General features: G+C 36.8%; 1 protein-coding gene across 1 annotated transcript in view; it reads left to right on the top strand.

Moving 5' to 3' along the window:
• The first annotated feature begins 1196 nt into the window (after positions 1 to 1196).
• aff2 (AF4/FMR2 family, member 2) overlaps positions 1197 to 19791 on the top strand; it is a 167999-nt gene continuing 149404 nt past the window's right edge. Inside the window, exon 1 of the mRNA XM_066714969.1 lies at positions 1197 to 1419. Coding sequence (XP_066571066.1) covers positions 1367 to 1419 — 53 coding nt within the window. The 5' untranslated portion in view covers positions 1197 to 1366. The remainder of the gene's footprint in view (positions 1420 to 19791) is intronic.

Below are 19791 nucleotides of genomic sequence, written 5' to 3'. Positions count from 1 at the left end.
TGCAATGTGAAAATGTCTGGCACCAAAAACTGACTGAATAACTCTTCCAGCTAATATTCACACTGTACAGATAATGAAGCTGTATTGTAAAGCCCCATTGGTGTTCCACGACAATTAGGAAATCTTTGATCTAAATGTTATTGAAGTTAGTAACCCAATTTTTATCTGTCATCAGATTGAAATCTGTTAATGCCTGCAAGTCATTTATTTTATAATGTGGAGGAAGAAGGCAGTGCCACCAGAGGAAATCTGATGTAATTGCCTTTAAGGATCTTAAAAAGTGAACTTTTAATAATATCACTATGCATTTGTGCCACTGTATTAAACTGGGGTGCAATTAATTACAAAGTTTGACTCGTAGGTTTTTGATGTCTTTGTGACTGCTATTTTGGATGAGACAGTAAGACAAATACATACTACTACAAGGAAGCACCTCATACTTTTTTGGTTAGAAAATAAATAAGTATCTTTACATATAAATAAAAAGCTGTTTTTTTTCAACAAAAAGTATTTCAGTTATTTTATTTGTGTGTGTGTGAGTGTTTTTAAATAACTATCAAATATTAGAAAAACTAATATTCTGAATATAATATTCAATATAATATATATATATATATATATCAATATAATAATACTATTATTATTAAACCATGAACACATCATTAAAAAAGGGCAATTAGTCTTTCCTTTACACTTAAAACCATATGTCACCCCATGCCACCACCGAGCAGCTGATTTTGACAGAAACAGGGGTGTCCTGGACAAAGTCTACTCCAGTCCTGGATGGCCACAGGGTCTGCTGGGGTTTGTTCCAGCCCAGCTCTTGGCTCCTTAATTGCCCTACTTAATCAATTAACGGGATGAATTGAACCATTCTCTGGAATGTTCTGTGGATTCAATATTTTGATCCATCAACACATTGTAAGGCATGGGCTATAAAAAAATAAAGTCAGTTTTAGATAAGCCTACCTGTGTAAATAATGACATTAATTAAGTAATTGCACGCTCCCCCCCCCCCCAGTCTGACACCCCAGCCGTACCAGCCTGGCATGCTCGTTATTGCAGCGATCATGAGCCCGATCCTGCAGCGGCTGCTGTGCCGGCTCCATGTCACGGCTTCCGACAGCCTGAAGCTCCGCCTCCCCGAGCAGTGCGCGATTGAGCCGGCCTCTCCGCCAGCAGGGCAGCGGCAGCAGCAGCAGCAGCAGCCGGGGCTGGAGCGTCTCTCTGCCTGCGTGTGTCAGCTCGGCAGTCCGGCTGGCTACAGTTACACAAACACACACACCATTGCTGTCTGTCTATGCAGGCTGGCGCAGACAGTGAGCGCACACCGGCTCCTCACTGAATCCGACTGCGGGGACCCACCATGGACTTATTCGAGTTTGACTTCTTTAGGGACTGGGAACTAGAGCAACAGTGGTAGGTGGAAGTATATTCCTCTGTTTGCTTTATTTTTGGATGCCTTTGTGATGAGCAAGCACGCCGGTTGTGAACTGGTTACATCCACGCACCCGGCTGGCCATGCATATGCGTGCCATTCTGCAAAGCCTGGCGCTGGTAGTGTGCAGGTTGCCATCTGCGCAAACGGCAATTGTGTGTCTCTTGCGTGTGTGCGGTTGTACTCTTTTGTCATGATGTTGCTCCTGCGATGTTTGTGTGCGCTGTGCCATGTATAGAGACACCTAGTGCTTCTTCGCATTGATGGGTGAAGTTAAGTGCTGGTGGCTTTTTTTTTTTTTTTTATCCCGGAGAATTGGATTTTAATTGGCGTCACATTAATAAGAAGTTACTCAGGCATTGTGCTGGTTAGTGAGCGGAGAGATGTGTATAACACGCAATTTACTCTTCATGCATCAGATCGTCAAGTCCGTCGCTTTGTGGATGCGATTATACCATTTATTTGGATTAATACAGTGTGGGTGCACAGTACATGCTCATGCATTTTGGAAACATGTCATTCTCCCGGAGCTGGGGGGGGGGGGGATCCAAAGCATGTGTGCATTGCGGTGTGTTTATTCTCACAACTTGTGCTGATAACTTTTAATACAAAGATGTGTGACTGAATTATGAACATAGTGTTATTGTGTAATGTAATCTCCCACTGTTTGAATTGATACATTTCCTCATACAAAGTCCTGTGGGATGGTCTGGTTGGCAATATGGTTTGAATGTGCCACCTAGTTTTAGGACACTGTACCTACCTGTCAGAGTTAGGGGTCCACGTATTCATATTTCCAGGGAAGATTTATGAAAGTATTTATTTACTTTTTTAAACAAAGGAGACATGGCTATTTGGTCTGTTGTTTACTAACACTATTGCTAATAATAATAATAATAATAATAGACTTACAGATGTTACAAATGGAGTGTTTTTATTTTCAGTTCATTCCTATAAAATTAAACCGCAATTACTTACTAATTGTAGATCATTAGTAGTGGAGCCCCCAAGTGGTAGGAAGACGTAAATACGTTTTGGAATTTGGACCACTCTCTCTTTTTTAACTAATAATTGAGGTGTTTCTGTTGATTGTAATACTACAACATTCACTGTATTGAATTGCTTTTATGTTGTGAAATTAATAGTCTAAATGAGCTCCAACGACAGAAACATCCTAATGTCTTATTTGGGCCCAGTGGTGAAGAAACAATTTAATTGAATAATTAAAAAAAAATTGAAGTAACAGAAAAAACACAGATCATATATATCTATCATGGTTAATTATTTAATAATATTAAATATAAAAGCAACACTAGCAATACAATTCTAATAAATCTTTAATTGCATTGGCAATATTAAATATACATTGAATGTCTAATAAAAATGTTTTATTGACTTCTGAACATGTTAGTTAGTCTGAATCAAAAGAATGCTGTAAATCTCAGGAGGATGCTTTGTTGTATAGTTATTTTTCCACTGTACCTTTTTGGTTGCTTTTTTTGTTGTTGGAGTTACTGTCCTAATCAATAGTTTTCCTTTTTGAAGTGCTTCTCAGTAATACAGTTATTATTGAAAAGACAGCAAACCATCAGCCTTCTGAAAGGGCCTTAAACACTTCATAAACAGCAGCATTAATAGAAAGTTCAAAGGTCTGCTTGTGCAGACATCAAGACTGAGACGCCACCATCTGTATACCAGGCTCACCCACTCATTTACTCTTGTGTTTTCTCCCTCCCTCCTTTGCTTGATCTCTCTCTCTCTCTCTCTCTCTCTCTCTCTCTATGAAATGTCTCACTCCTTTGGTCCCTTGCTCTCCTTTTTCAGCATAAAAATCTCCCACTTGTTTTCTCTCCCTACCTCACTTACCCTTTTGTTTCTTTCTCACTGATATGAGCCATGCAGTCTCATATGCTGTAGACTTACCCCCCCACCTACCCCCAAAAGAGGCTCAGTGTTGAAATGTACTTTTATGTGAATGCAGAAATCATGTAATATATAAGCTAATGGAGGCAAGAAAACATGAAACTTCCAACATTAAAAAAAAAAGACAAAAAATAATAATATTTGTTTTGTTTGTTAATTTTATTATTTTATTTTAATAAACCAATCATGCTGTTGATTTTTATTTTAGTATTTTGTTTCAATACTTTAATGTGCTTTGTGTCTCTAAATGTACAATTTGGTGTAGAGGAAGTAAAAACCTTTAATTCTGCCTTCCTGAGCTTCTTATTCAAAAGAGACATCTTATCATTTTGTATTACCATCTGCTTCATTTCATGTAGTGGTGTCTTGTGGGTGCTAAATTGACACATGGGTTACTCAAATGTTAGCTCTAGTTGATTAAAATTGGAGCTTATTTTTTCTGAAGTGTTTGCATATGTTGGTGGTGTGAGGGGCATTTAGATAGTTAATATCTAATTAATGAAACAGGTTTTTGGTTGTACAATATATGCTGCAGTCTGGAGTTCAAATAATGACAGATCTCTTAGGAGGTTAATGAACAGGATACAGATCACACTTTCAAAAGGTTTTGGTACCTGGCCTTTCTACTTTCGCTGAGGGCACAGATGTTGGCAGCGAAAGGGAAAGCATTATCAGATAGCCTAGCATCTTTACAGTAAATTAAATCCCTCTGCTCTAATCTCAAGCTGTGGTGTTCCACAATCATGTTCAATTTTACACTAAAACATACTCGGTCAAACAATTAAATTATTGTTTGAGGATGTGTACAGTGTAATTGCTCGGTGTGTGCTTGCTGGTCAATTGCATTTAAACTCTTGTGCCCTGAAAGCAAATACTTAGGAATTGAGTATTGTTTTACTTCAGCTGACAGCCCCCACATGTCCAGAACACATCCACAATATTAACCTTACATTGTTGCCATTATTATTTGTCTGAACCATATGAATAGTTTGCAAGTGGCTGCTTGTGATGTAGGTGTGTGACATCAGCAATCAGTGCGACAGTGCAACTCTATAGTTGTTGCAGATGAGACATATATTTGCATATTTATGAATGATTCAAATCTGCTCAATAATGCACAGGCTTGAAAACGTAGTAACTTGTTAAAATATCTCAGGACCTGCCATGACATGTGATTATGTTTCATATTGTGTAATACATTTCCATAACCCCCTTATGGCAGGACAGCCTGCACTCCCACCAACACTGGGATGATTGTAAGTCTCCCTCTGCAAGTTTTGAGTACAGGGACAGAAGGTGTCATAATTCCAAGGAATGTAATCAAAACTGATAAACCCCAGAAACATTCTTGTGGAAGTTAATGTGAATTGAAGTGTTTGGCTGTCTTTAATTATTGAAAAGCTTTTCATTTGTTGTGGCCTTCTCAAGTTCTGGAACAATAACAACAACAACACATTGCATGTGGAACTATTTTCTGTCTTTAGCCTAATGTATTGCTCAGGCCTGTGTTGGTAGTTGTATTTGATTTGATATCAAAAGTATGTGTTATTGCTTTATAAATACATGCCTTACGTAGAGTAAGCTTGCTTGACAATATGTTTTCCCTTCGGTAAAATGCTTCTAAAGTAGATGTACTATATGTCATTCTCTGTATGTTAAGAAAAGGAGTAAAAGAAATACAATTTTGTGGATTATTTTAGGGGATAATATTATATCACAGTTACCTTTTAAGCCAAGGGCAATTTTATTAAAGGGATATTGATTTTTATTTGATTAAACTCATGCTGGTTTAGGTAGAACAAGTGTTGGGTTTAATCAAGTAGAATTCTATAGCACAGTGAGAAAAATTCAGTGAAGTGCGAAATGAGCTACAGCAAGAAAAAAAACATTTGTATATATTCTGTGTTTCTGAACTCAGGGCTGATGGATTGACCATTTACTCTTCACGTAATGATCTCCTGTTTTAAGTATGTGGAAAAAGGGGTGGTGCAGAATACCAAAGCCTGTGTTGTTTTTTTTTCTTCCTCACTGTGAATCTACTTCTAAATCTTTGAGCATTTTAAAACATTTCCGCTACTGAATCGTGTCTCCTCCATGCGCAAACTTTATTGTAGCTACAATAATTTTTCTAGAACCAAATGTAATATGCTAAATATTCAAAGCACTGACATTTCTGGGCTTGGTGCAGTTTTTCTGTCTGTGAGGTTAATAATGCAGGACATTTTCTTCTTGTTTGAAGGTAAAAATCATCAACTCATAAATATCACTTTAATGCACATTGCTGACCATTATTGTAGTCTGTTTTTGCCTTTAAAAGTGTTTTAAAGGCCCAAAATTAATAAAGTTGGTTGGACTGGGTTTTTGTACTAAGGACATAAAGGATGGCTGTTGAAGTTTTGATTATGTTAAGAATATGCCATGTTTTGCATGTAAATACTGCAGCTGAATATGCTGTTTTTAAAATATACATAACATCTAATTAGAATGATGTTACTGTATTGGAGGATTTGATTGAAAGAATAGTTATCTATTGTATTGAACTAACTTACATTTCTGTGATTTTATTTCTACATGATGTCTTATAGTATCCAACTAAGAATACACAATTACTCCAGTGTGTTGGAAAATCCTGTTGTTTTTGTTTCCTGAGTATGAATTATGCTCTGCATGGATTTTTGTCGAAGTAATGGCTTTTTATTTGTTCTGAAATGTGTAAAGCTTAATAATATATGGGAACTGGAGGTTTTCAACCAAGATGGTGTGTGCAGTGGATATGTAAAATTACACTGGCAGCATTGCTCCAGCTGTTCAGTGAACCAAGACAGGGGAATAAAAAAAAATATCAAAACAATCTTGATGGCGTTTGAAAAGAAATTTGCGACAATAGTGCACACAGGGCTACCAGACACAGCACTGAGCGTTGCAAAACAGGTCCTGTCAGGCACTGATAAAATCAAATGAGTTTGCCACCAAAACATAGGATAATATTTCACTTTCTTTAATTATGGTGTGTAGATTCCTCTACAATTTAAACCATTAAGTAAGGCTGAGTAAAATGGATTCTTGTCTTCTTTATTGATTTTAAATGCACTAAAGAGACACACATTCAGTATATGTCTGTATAGCTATGACACTCAAAAGACCTGTTTGAAATAATGTGAATATTACTCACTTAGCAGAGGCTGTGATATTTAGTAATGAAGAACAAGACCGTGGACAGTTTTTACTTCTGTTTCACATGTGTGTTTAAAAAAAGTGTACATGTTTTTTATTATTATTTTACATTACAGATAGATGGAAAACATAAACCTTTGAGATTATAATTATTTACTAAGGCATGCTGTGCTATTGTAAATCAGTAATGAATAAACTGTTAACCACATATGAAAATCATGATGCATCTCATTGTTATACATTACATTTTTAAATGAACAAAATAATGTATCTTACAGCAGTATCAATAGTACAGTTGCAACATATGTTCCAGAAAAAAGCATTATCATTTGTTTGCAAATATTTAAAGAGCAGCTTGTTGTTCCTCCCATTTTCATCTTTAGTATCATTTCATATGCATTTTCATATCTCAGGTGAGTGTCTAACAGACTGTGGGTTGCCTTCCATATTTTCCTCGTACACATGGTGCCCCCACACGTCTGTGCTGACCCATGCTAAGGGATATATATTCTGAATCACAACAGCAAGGCAAATCCCAGAGAATGCCAATCTCATTTGTGCTTGGCATGAAAAGACTCTGATGCCAGGCAGCCTGCTGGCATTTCATTCCAGTCCACCTCGTTGCCACTCCATTGCTGTGACACTGGTGCAGTTTCTCAGTTCTTGGCATGTCATTTTGAGGAAGCGCTGCCAAGTTTACTGCCCCAAGCCCTATTTTATCACTCGCCAAAACCGCCAAATGCTGTGGAATGATAAAGCTCGGTTGCAGCAATCCCATACTGGGCATACAAAAGGTGAAACCTTCTCGTTTTTTTTTTTGCTCTCTGGTATTGTGTTCAATTAAGAGGTTCATCTGGAGCAACAGACCTTTTCAGACGTATTAAGCCTGACCCACTAATGTTAGCTTGGCTGCCTAAGTGATGAATTAAAACGGAAAAGTGGGAGACTGTAGATTGCAGTCATTCCAGTGTATTGTGTGGAAGAGCATAATTTACAGATGGGGGTTTTGGCCACTTATAACACATTCAAGTCTGATTTTCTAGTATAGGTCTGATAATTAACTGTCTAAATTTAATGTCAAAAGCATCCTTTTAGGAATATCTGTGAGCATGGGGAAATACTAAATGTTGAGTTCTGTATTGAACAACTATTTTGTATGGGGTATCAGAATAGTATAACGTATCACTTATGTATTTTTTTTAAGCTCAGGTTTATAAGTTGAAATACTGTACAATAAACACATTTTTTGAAAAGGCTGAAGTAGAGTGTAATGATGCCATTGGAAGAGAAGGAAAACTACCCACTTGGCAGCCTTATTCATCCTTGGCTTCCTTGATCATCATACAAAATCCCACCACTCTTTCTCCTTTTAAAAACGAATGACAGCGACAATGAGAAGAAAAATGTTAAAGGATGAAATAATAATACAATTTAATAATAAAGGAGTCCTCTCAGGGGAATTAATTAGACAGCAGCTTCTTGGAACCAGCTGTGAATTGCAGTGGTGTTGAAGTGGGTACTGCTCAAGTGTGGATAAAGTACAGAAGGATAAATGATAAAAGTGTGACAAAGTAAAACAGTTTATCTGCACAGGACCCTTCCTTTATCTGCGCAGCTCTAAACTGGCGAGTGCTTTGTAGCGACAGCCCCATGTCTGCAGCATGTCATACTGTTTATCTGGCTAATGTCAGTCCTTGAGGGTGGAAGAGGCTCACATCCGCACTCCCAAAGCTAGCAAAGCCGAGGAGGATCAGGGAGTCTCGGTGCCAGCACTCACCCCAACACTTCAGCTAAGCCCTTCTCTGGCACTCCTACTGTCGCAGTTAATAACAGAGTGCTAATTACCATAGACCTAATAAGGCCTACAGTAATTACCTACTGAATGTAAATTTGAGTTAAACAGAGAACAGCCTAAGTAAGCTTGAAAGAATCGTGTTAGCACGGGGTCCATCGGTGCTGGGTAATAGACCTGTAAGAATGGGTAACGCAACTTCTGGGGAAATTCAGATGGAAGTTTGCAGGCGTGGTTGACAGAGAAATTGTAAATTAGAATTGAAATCGCCTTTTAAACATTAGGTCATCTTATTTGGTTGTTTCCTACTAATAAATCATAGCAACTGTAGGGGTGGCCTTTTCTGTTCTCTATATGAAATATGAGATCAGATAGAGCTACATGTGTTTTTTCATTACCTCACAGTAGAGAGGTGTTTCAGTAACACTTAGCCTATAGATTTAAAAGCAAATCCACACCCCTTCTCCCCACCTCTGACCTCAAAATAAATACATAAATATATAAAGTACTCCTTCTCTCCTTGGCACTAATATCAAAAGCAGTTTATCTTGAGATGCTTAGGCAGTGACTGGGAAATGTCATTTTGTGTAATGTTGCTGCTGTTTACCATCTTGTAATCACTGTGTCTGCTCTGGTTTGCCCAAGCTTATGGAGATTTACTTTATTAGACTTAGGGGGTTAAGTCGTTCGCTGTCCCAGTTTTCACTAAATGGGCAATGAATGGCAGGCATGATGTGTGTTTCTTATGAGCCTTTTAATTTCTCTGTGTGATTATGTATTTCATTGATTCATTTCCTTGAGCAATCAGGCATGATATGTTTGTAGTATCTATTTACTGGGCTTATCTGATGGGAGCAGGATTTCCCTTTTGTGTCTTCTTTTATCTCCTGCTGAATTTAGTTGAAAAACACAGTTCTTACTTCTGTTTTGATATTAATTGTAGTGTTTTTTAAGTATGCATTAGAACCCAGAACTACAGAAATGGAAATGCTAAGCACTTTCTTGTATTTTCAATATTCTGGTAAATTGGCATACTATTCTGTCTGGTAACTCCGATTACCCTGAAAAAAAAAAAAAAAAGATAATTAAATTACTTTAACTGAATAATATTTGGCGTAAAAAAAATAATTGAAATCCATGAACAATTAATTTTAGTTAGGAAGCATGAAAGCCTGCAGACTTGAATTGTCTTATGATTGGCTGGATTATATTTGAATTTCCCTGAGTTAATAGCTTACGTTAATGTTACTGAACAATTTACTTTGCAACTTCAAAGGTCAGCGCTTGCATAGAAAGTAATGTACAACAAATAAGGTGGTTTAATAGAGTTATTGTAGGAGGTGGTGAGAAGATTTTTGACTGACCTTTGGTGCTATATTGATTTATACATAGGGCAGTTATAAGATTAAGGAAAAGGTAATATCACTGAAGGAAAAATAAATATCCCTGGAGTCTTTGAACTATTTAATCTGTTGTCCATTGGTACAACAGGACGTTTACTATATAATAATTAAAAACCTGGATATAAATAAGAAATAGGTTATAAACTCTGGCCCAGTGGACATTTTCTTCTCAGCAACTATTGATAATGATAATGTATTATGTGATGTAGATTCAGAGTTTCTATATCTTTCAAAGACCAAGATTTAAACCCATGGGACAGGGTTTCTCGTCATTAATGGACTGAATTCCCACAGTCAGTTAATGCTGTTCATTCATTTAATGCATAGACATGTCACTGCCTGTCATAAAAAGGACACATCCAACAAATACTGCATGATATCATAGTGGCAGTGTAATTAAACACATGTAAAGACCTGTATTTGTTTGAAATCATCTATTTTGATAAAGAAAGGAAGTGCATAGACTTGCAACCTTGACTTTAGAAAGAGCACGGGTACACAGCCCTTATCTGTTATTGGCGATTATATCCTTATTAAGTCCTGTAAAAATGGTAATTATAAAGGACAAATTCATTATGCAAACGTTGTGCTATTAGAGACAACAGTGTCAGAGGCGGATTACACTCCTATTTCTTGTTATCTTAACAAGGCAACATTATGCTGTCACTGATCTTATCACCAGCCAGAACGGGTAGCCCGTTTTATCACTCGCTGTTTACAGTGCAGTTTGCGGATGGTAATTGGTATTAGATGGTGAAACTATGGATTGCAAAACACTTTACTTAACATACAGTAACACGCTTGCAGATGTAAAACACAGAACTGGATGTGCCAAAATTGTAAACAAGATTAGTTCAGCATGAAGAGATTTCTATTTTTTTCTCCCCAGTCGTTTATTCCATAACGGACATGAATTAAATGCCCCCGTTCAGGCAATTTCATCATATGCAAAGCTATGTGTTGCCAATATACATGATGCAGGATTACATGATTTTTTTTTTCCCAAGCTGTGAAAGGTAGTAAAATATATTGAGCACATCAAGTGCAGCAGAAGGGAAACAGACTGTCAGCCTGCCTGTGAATGAATCACACCTTGTTTGTTTGCAGAGGCTTTAGAGCAATGAAGACTGTGTAAAGCAGGCTTGCTTATTTGGCAGCAGTGGCTATGTTTAGCTTATTGATGCAACACTAATAGGCGATTCATTTATTGTTTGTAATGATATGGTTTTTCATCCGATCCGTTTGATTTAGATTTGTGACGAACTTTGTGAATAGTAATAGCAGCAGGACGAAAAAAAAAAAAAAGGATTAAAAAGCAGTGTTAAAATCAAATCTGTAGGCACTATACATGTTTTATTAATAATATAAAGAAAGTGTTTGGTCACTAATAGCTTTGTGATATAGCCATCAAACATTTCCCTGTGTAGGTCGGATAGTATCAGTGGCATGTAGTGTCTGATAGTGATCAGTTCAGAATGCTGCTTCAGTAGACAGATAAGGGAGACTCACTGACAAAATGAAATGGATAAAAAAGGCTTCTTAAAAAATTCACTGAATGGTTAAGTATAGTTGGTAATAAAAGGAGTACTGGAACAGGGAACAAAATACTATCATCTTCAGAATAAGAAAGAAAAAAGACTGTATGACATAAAGCATATGCTACTTTATAAGGACAGCTCCTACAGTACTGCTGTGCTTGAGCTGCACAACCTTCAACAATTAGGTGAGCGTGAACAGAAGACAAACTGTTCAAACAGAACCCACATTCAAAGACACGAGATTAAAAAAGGCAATGAAAATGACTACCTTCCACACAAAAAAGAAAGTATTCAGTCTTTAATTGAACACATACATTTTATAGAACTGCTTTGTAGGCCCGTGAGGTGCTTATTTTTGGAAAGGGGTATTGAATACGTAATGGAAAAATAGTGGAACATCACTTACGTGATTGCATTACAAAGTCTTTTGTGTAAAGACTGTTCTCTTTAATGGTACTTTGCTATGCCAAATTATGTTTTATACCTCTTTTATATCATGTATGTGTAATGCTGGTTAAATCCTCATCCGGGAAGATACATTTTGGAGATTCAGATGACAAGTTTCAATTTCAATATTCCCCTCCACATCTGTTATTTTTGTTAGTTTTTTTTTTTAATAATTTTTTTTGGTGGGGGGGTGTTTTTTTTTTTTACTTTTTGTCCTAGTGGTTTTGAGAGGACCTGTAACCATGAATTAAATGCAGCTTTGCAGTGCCATAAACAATCCACCTCTTCATGTTCAGTCTCAATACATCTACTGTGAGCATTGTCATTGTTGCTGTGTGACTGTAAGAAGCACTTGTAAGGTGGATTTGAGAAGGAGTTAATTACAGATCCATCAGGGTTCATTCAGTGAGTCGTCTATTTTTTGACTGATGCAAAACTTCCAAGGTCTGACATAATGTTGCTCCTGTCATCCTTAACGATGTAAGCATAATGCCACATCTTCTTTCTAGGCAATTTTAGAAACTCCTCTTACTTACCATTTTGTAATGCAATAATGTTGGATTTGATTGATTCGCTTTTGATGTCGGAGAAGCTTGCATGAGCAATAATGAGTAGAATGCTTTTGTCATTTGTATTTAGACTGCTTTATTTTGTGAACATAACAAATATCAAATGTAATGATGAATAGTTGCGTGTTTTTTTCTTCTTCTATTGTTTCCAAACATCTAAAACATGCATCAAATTTGTGTTGTACAAAGGTTAGTCAGTCAATTTTCATTGTCAAATAAATATCACTATACACTAAATATCTGATTTTGCTATTGCTTCTTAAAAAACAAACAAAACATGCTTCTTTTTAGATTTTTGCTTTACATGAAATAATCAATTGGCAAGACTTTGGAAATCATTTCTGCATTGCAGACATAATGTCTTTCCTCTGTGCACATTTGCCATAATTGTTATGTAGTAACTTATTTTCTATTACTATTGAATTTGAGTTCTTCCCCATTACAGTAAATGTTGCCGAATAGTAACTATTATCTTTATCATTACAGCGCTGTCATGTTTCATCTGTCGTTCTTTAACATATTATGTAGTAAACTCTGAATCGCGGTGCATTGTCTGTTGTTCAGTCCCCCTTTCGAACAGTGGATTGCAGTCCTTTGTGTTGGCGTGATGGGGAAGAATGTTTCATACATATCCACACTTCACTATAAAAATGTTAGAGGCTGATGTTGCAGTGAAATACATATTCATACATAAATATAAAGTAATGAACTGCTATTTGGGGTTTATGATATTAGTAGTGACAGTGACACAATCTATTGTTACAGTATAGAAAGACACGGAAGCCTGGATTAAACCAGTATAATAGAATTTATCATGCCCTGTTACTGACATCCTTCAGAGACCCATTAATTCATGTCATGAGGTGCTTCTTTAGTGTACACGTCTTTATACATTTTGATTTTTAATTTAGGCCTGTGATATGCAGTCTGGATAATGGCTCAATGCCTCTCTCCCTCCCTGTCGTTGCTGATAGTACACGGCTTTCCATTCATATATGAAGCACTAAACTCTGGAAGCAAAAAACAATATAAATGTCTTGATTTGGGCATTCTGTTTTGTCAGCTCTTTCTCGGTATATGTACTTTATTTCCTAAAAGTGAAATGTGTCTCCGACAGAGTTCAGAGCAGCATTAAAGAATTATCAGACAGGGGCTGTTGGGAGATGTGACCTCCGTGTTACATAAGTGGCTGTCATTGCTATGACCTCTTTAGGATTACTATAGCTTCTGTAAGTCTGCACAGATGTTGGCTCCCTGTTCTACACTATTGACAACTTACTCACCGGAAGCATGCAGTCTGTAGCTGGTATGTGCAATATTGTTCACACATGCGTAACAGCTGTATGTTAATGCATGTAGGATATTTGAAGACATATTAAACATGAGACTTGATATTAGTGTCTGATACAAAAAGATCATGTTTTGCATTGAAATTTGCAAACCCTTTAAGAGGAATCGAATCATGAAGTCAGCATGAAGGACAATCTTAAAATAATATTTTCAAGTAAAGTTACAAATTGACTCATTGTTGCCTAGGGAAATGGAAGGTCAAATACAGCTTAAATGACCTCTCCTAACAATTCAAGTGTCTTAATTTCCCGACACAAAGACTCGCAGCTGCAGAAGAGAAATTAAGCTTTGGCTGCACTATTAAGGTCAGCTTTATCTTGATACCTGCGGTTACATCCGTCCCTCTGTTGTGCACACATGAACATGCGCAGATTTTTTAGCTCCAAAACAGAGTTGTGATAATTTGACATCTTGCATTTAATTTGAATTCAAGTTCTAAATTTGCTTCAACTCCATTCTATGAATAGATATAGCTATATACATTACATTAAAGTGCAGCAGGCATTAGCAGTGCATTAATGTTTTTTTTAAACACTTGTGGAATTCCCTAAAGCTCTTCAGAATTCTTTTTTTGCCTAATGGGATTTCTGCTGTCTAGTCATTGCATATAATATCGACCATTTACTTAAAAAGTGCTATAGGGATTATATGCAAAAAGACTTGAAAATGCAGAGATTCGGGCAATAGGGACTGTGCGGTTACAGGTTGATGATCCAGATTATGATTAAAACGTCATCAAATCAAAAGTAAAATGCCCCCCACACTCAACGCAATTTATTGTGTATTTATGTTTTCCCAGTACACCGTTTCACTGATCAAATTCAATTGAATTATGCCCCTAAGTGTGAACACACCTGTTAGAAATCAATTTGGTGTTCTTTTTTTATCTGACTCAAGCCACCGAGCGGCGACCGGTATTGTGTGTGCATTACTTTTCTCCTATTGATATTTCTCCATTGATTTCTGGTGCCGATTTTTGCTTCCTCTGCAGCAAAGACAGATAGCAGAATCGTGTTTAACCAGTTTTATTGTGATGTGACTTAGATGGATGTGACATTGTCCTCTATTGCCCGCAAGAGAGTGCGGGCATTAATGAAGCCATTAGTGCAGTCCAGGCGAGTGCAGAGAATAGTGAAATTACCATTATTCTGCCGCCATTAAGTCGTAATCTAGCACCTTCTCGCCTAACTCTCCTTTTCACCAGTCCCTTCCTACTGTCCTTTAAAGCTTCATTAATTCATTAGTTATCAAAAGCAGATTCAGAGAAAAGAGAAGGGGGGGGAAATGTTTAATAATAACATATCTTATAGTTAACATACTGACTCTGTGAAAAGCACTTGCTTTGAAAGCAAAGTGTACAAAGCAAATGATCATAAAATTCATAAACCTATTACTCCATTCCATTAACATCTTTTACTTTTGTTTAAAAGAGAAGTCCATTTAAGTGCTACCAAAACAGAAAACCAGACACTCTGAGATCACTTTGGTGACCTTGAAGTTTATTTGATAGTTTCATATGCTCATGTGTTTGGCTTTTTTTTTGCTTTATGAAAGGAGAGGATTTGTTTTATGGCATTTTGAATTCTAGTCTCTGTATTCTATTATATCTGACAATGAAAAGAACTTGCAGAAAGAGTTGCTGTAATAATTGCTGATATTGTTATTAATAGTTGTGTGAATACAAAAGAACAGTGACTCATTTTAAAACTATTTTAATTAAAACCAATGTTGTAATTGTAAGTTTGGAACAGTGAATGTTCCTTGAGGGTTTGTGTAGCTGTAAAGTCCTTGTGGTGTATTTTTTTTTTTTTTTGTACTCCCAATCTTTGAACCATTTTGTCTTTTCAAGTGCTTATTATATAGCCTTGCACACAGACCAAGTCGACCTTAAGTTCAAGTGTTCCCTGTTCGAGTGAGGTCAGTAAATAAGAGCCTCATCCAATGTCAGTGGAGCTAAAGAGCAGCTTATCGCAAAGTCAAAGTCCAAAGTGACCACTGGCTCTGTATCTAACACTCAGATTTTCTGACTTCACCTTTTGCAGGTAATATCCATGCTTCAGGTCACAGTGGTCTAAGTGTGAAGAGTTTTTCACAGCATCAATTCTTCTGTGGTATTTTCCTGAAGCAAAATAATTTTGTCACATTTATCAGTCTTTTTTCCCTCCCTTCAAACTATATCACCCTTTGAGAAACTGGAGCTGCTGAATGTTGTAAAATTCTGTGTCAGTAGATGATTATGCAGATTAATAGTTCTCTTTCTGTGTTTTTGTTTTTTCTCTTCACCCGCTAGGCCACCAACATGACCACATAAAAAATGTATGATTATCTGATAACCCTTGTAATTAGACTCAGTGTGTCTGTGAACTTACAGCAAATTAAACTTTAATACGATTACAAAAACAGTTTTTTAATGGCAGGGCAATAGAATCAAGTACATGTTTTGGATTTATTCATTTTGTTGTTGCTCTCTTGTCCATTCCTACATTTCAGTTGTATTGCACCCCCCTCCCCTTCTCAGAAAAATCGTGACCGAGGCAATAACAGCCACTGCGCAGCAGAACAGATTGCTCTATATCTCTGTTACTTGCATACACTGTATGTACATTCTGTTAGAACAATAATAGCTTTTCAATCTGTATTGATTTGGAGGAAACAGGCTTATGCTCTCTGTTAACATTGTTCAATTTCATTAAGGTCATATTAAGCACATCTAACCATTACTGATTAATGCCTGAGAATCTGATGAAATGCAAAATCAATTAAATCCCCAAAATGCCTGGCTTTGCCTCTGAATGTTTAACAACCCAAGGCAGTCATTACAATACTGGCAGTAAGTGCTCTGTTGGATCTTACATACAAAGAATTGGAAATTCGTCTTTCCAGATGTATTGTGCTGTGATGAAGCAGGCGTCGTAGCGATGCCGTCAATACGATTCGATTTTGAGATGTCATGCGCTGTTTACAGCTAGAAGGTCTGTATGTATTATTTTGAATTGCTGTTTTAGCTAAATTGAATTTGTAATGATTGATGCCTTGTACTTCACTGTATTTTTGCACTTTGTTTGCACTTATGTTGTAAGTCGCCCTGGATAAGGGCATCTGCCAAGAAAAAAAATAAATAAAAAATAAAAAATAATAATAATAAAAGGTCTGACAAAGGGGATCCCCACATTTTTAATTATTGCACACCATTCTTGTTTATGAAACTGAATAACAAATGGAAAAAAGCTTTAAAATGTTCCATTGTAATCATTTTGATTAAGGTTATGTCATGTCACTAGTTTTTTTTTTTTTCAAAATATATAACCCTTATAGTTCAGGACAGTGTGTGTGAAAGTGATGCATTATGTTTTATACATAGCTTTAATCTCCTACAATAAAAACAGCAGTTTGACTAGTTGGTGTGTAGACAATTGAGGAAGCATTTTCACATTCAAATTAGATCAAATATAGACCAATTAAGCTGACATTCCACACTGGTTGCACATTAAGTTTGGGTCTGTATTTTAATTATTTACCAGGCACTTCTGTGTCTGATGATATTATATGTAGTTTTTGTTTCTTAAATATAGTCTTTGAAACTATATAACAGGGCTATATATTTTGTTCCCACAAAGTGCTCATCGCAGCTTGCTTTCATCAAGGCTTTGGGTGAGAGAATTTCATGGCCTCCTCCTCTGCCTCCCTCTAGGATATCACCTCAATGGTATCTGTCGTTTGCAGGAATGCTGGGGACGGCGTTACATATGCGCATACGAAAGCGAGCGCTGGTGGCAGGAGGTTAGATAGCAAGGCTCGAAGCCTGCAGATAAACCACAGCTGGCAGCAAGGCGCGGAGGCAGCAGCAGTTGCAGTTTCACATCGGTGCACCTCAGAGCTTGCACTGTATCTTGCGCAGACAAAAATAAAATAAAAAATACAACAAAGCTTCATGAAAACAGACCTCATTGTTTCCTCGGCTGAGAATGACTTCCTGTCATTTCCAGCTCATTGTGTGGCGGTGTTGGAGGCTCTCACTTCAGAATCCCAAGGAAGACTTGAAAAGTTCTTTAATTCTGTTGTCTTTGCTGACCACAGACCTGCTTTTGCATTTTTTAAAATTCAATCAAAATAACAACATTTTTCCAAGGAAGGTTTCTCGGTAGTAAAAATAAATTGAAATAGTTTTGGCCAATGGTTTGATATTGCTCTAGAATCATATGAATAGCTTCCTCATTGAACACCTGTTCTTCATTGCCTTGAGTTGTCTTGTGAGATAAAACTACTTTGATCATCCATATTAATCAAACAATTCTGATTGTAAGTACATAAGAAGGCATATTTAAGGAAAATAATATTAAAATAAGTATTGTATTGTAAGAACATTGTATTTAAACATTGATTATACAAAAAACTTTGTTCATATGTCCATACATTATTTAATGACCCAGTTCAACAGAGGAGCTGACATGTTCATTCATAGGTGTGGTAATTAAGTCAGTAAGTGTTGACTTGAACTGATATTCACTGAAGAACCAGAGCTTAACCAATGTCTGTTAAAATCTTGTGTCTAATTCAGTTCTTATAAACCTGTGGCCAGTCACACATGAAAGTAATGCAAGTCTAATTTCCTTTTCTGTGGTGCTGGAGAAAATGATTAGCCCTGAAAGTTTCCATCTCTTTCCTCCACCATGTGCAAATAAAAGAAGCAATCTTCATTCTTAGTGGCTTTTCTGAGCTAGTAGTAGTTCAAATATCTCTTCGTTGGCATCTGAATTATAACCATGGGGCCTAACAGAAAAAAAAGAAAGAACTTGCTCACATGATGAAATTGTCTGCTGCAGAAGAAAGTCAACTTAAGGTGCTTCTTGCTAAAGTATGCACCACTACAACTGCTTGTCATTAAATATTGGCTCGCTTTATATAATGTAGTCATGGAAGAGAAGCATAAACTCCATTTTATTATTTTGATAATGGTGCATTTATAGGAAAATCAATAAGCTCCAACTATGCATTCATGCTTTGGGTATTTATGAGCAATACATGTGGACAAATGCAGTGCACATAGATATAATTAGTATTGAATCCCAGCAGGGGAAATTGAAGCTTCAAAGAGAGACAGTAAGAAGGTCAAATGTTTGAATGATGGCTCTGACCTCAGACCATGAGGCTGCAAATACACAGACATGCAAAAAGTGGTGGTCTTTAATAAATAATTATGTAATCCCAGAGCATCATAGTTCTAACTGATGGTGATTTTCTCTCAAATTTCCCTTACCTATCTCCACTTATTTACTCATGTGATTGCATGAGATTCATGTTCTGGTATTTCTCTGAAGCTTTTTTGTTTAACATCACATTATTCCAGATTGTACAGCTGAGAGAGACAATGTCTTTAAGTGGCAGGACACACAGACATCATGTGGAAAGTTTAGTTTTGATAAACCGTGTCAGGTAGCCTCTGTCAAGGGAGCTGAAGAAAGATAAAGAGAGACTTTACTAACTAGCTTGCATGAATGATACACCTTGTACCGAGCAAGTATTTACAAAGTTCCCATTACATTGACTGTCACCGCCGTAAAGTCAATAGCCCTTTCAATTAACAGACTGGCCTTCTTTATGAGAGCTATATAAAGAAAAACTCTTTGAGCATGTAACTTTTCAAATGTGTTGGCACTGTAAAACTATCGCCTGGTGTAATAAATGCGTATGGAAAGAAGGTTGGAATTGGATGCATTCAGGTTTAAAGAGCTGAGGAAACTTCACAAATACTACTACTAAATAATAATAATAATAACTTGCAATTCATTGAAAAGCAAGGGTTTGACATATCCCTTTAAGTTGTCTGTAAATGTAAAACACTGTAAAGGGGAAACGTATATAATGCCTTAGAATCTTTGCAGAAGTAGTTTATCAGTTTATGAGACTGTAAATGACTGGAAAAAGGGTCTGCATCTATCACTGTACACTGCCAATAAGACCCTTCTCTTTGTGTTTATATACACATGTATGTCAGTTGTTGTGCTTTCTCTAGTAGTCCTCTTTGAGCGGTACCACTGAAACTCCGATCCACTGCTGCGATGCAACTCTGTGTGAGAGAACCTCAGCAGCGATCCGACTGAGACACAGAGACGGCGGTGACAACCTCTGTCAGTGGAGGTTGTGAGGTCTTTAGTTT

The sequence above is a fragment of the Amia ocellicauda genome, chromosome 10, assembly GCF_036373705.1.
Source record: "Amia ocellicauda isolate fAmiCal2 chromosome 10, fAmiCal2.hap1, whole genome shotgun sequence".
Lineage (NCBI taxonomy): Eukaryota > Metazoa > Chordata > Actinopteri > Amiiformes > Amiidae > Amia > Amia ocellicauda.
Note: the sequence above shows the minus strand (reverse complement) of the source record. Positions and strands in the feature narration are given on the sequence as shown.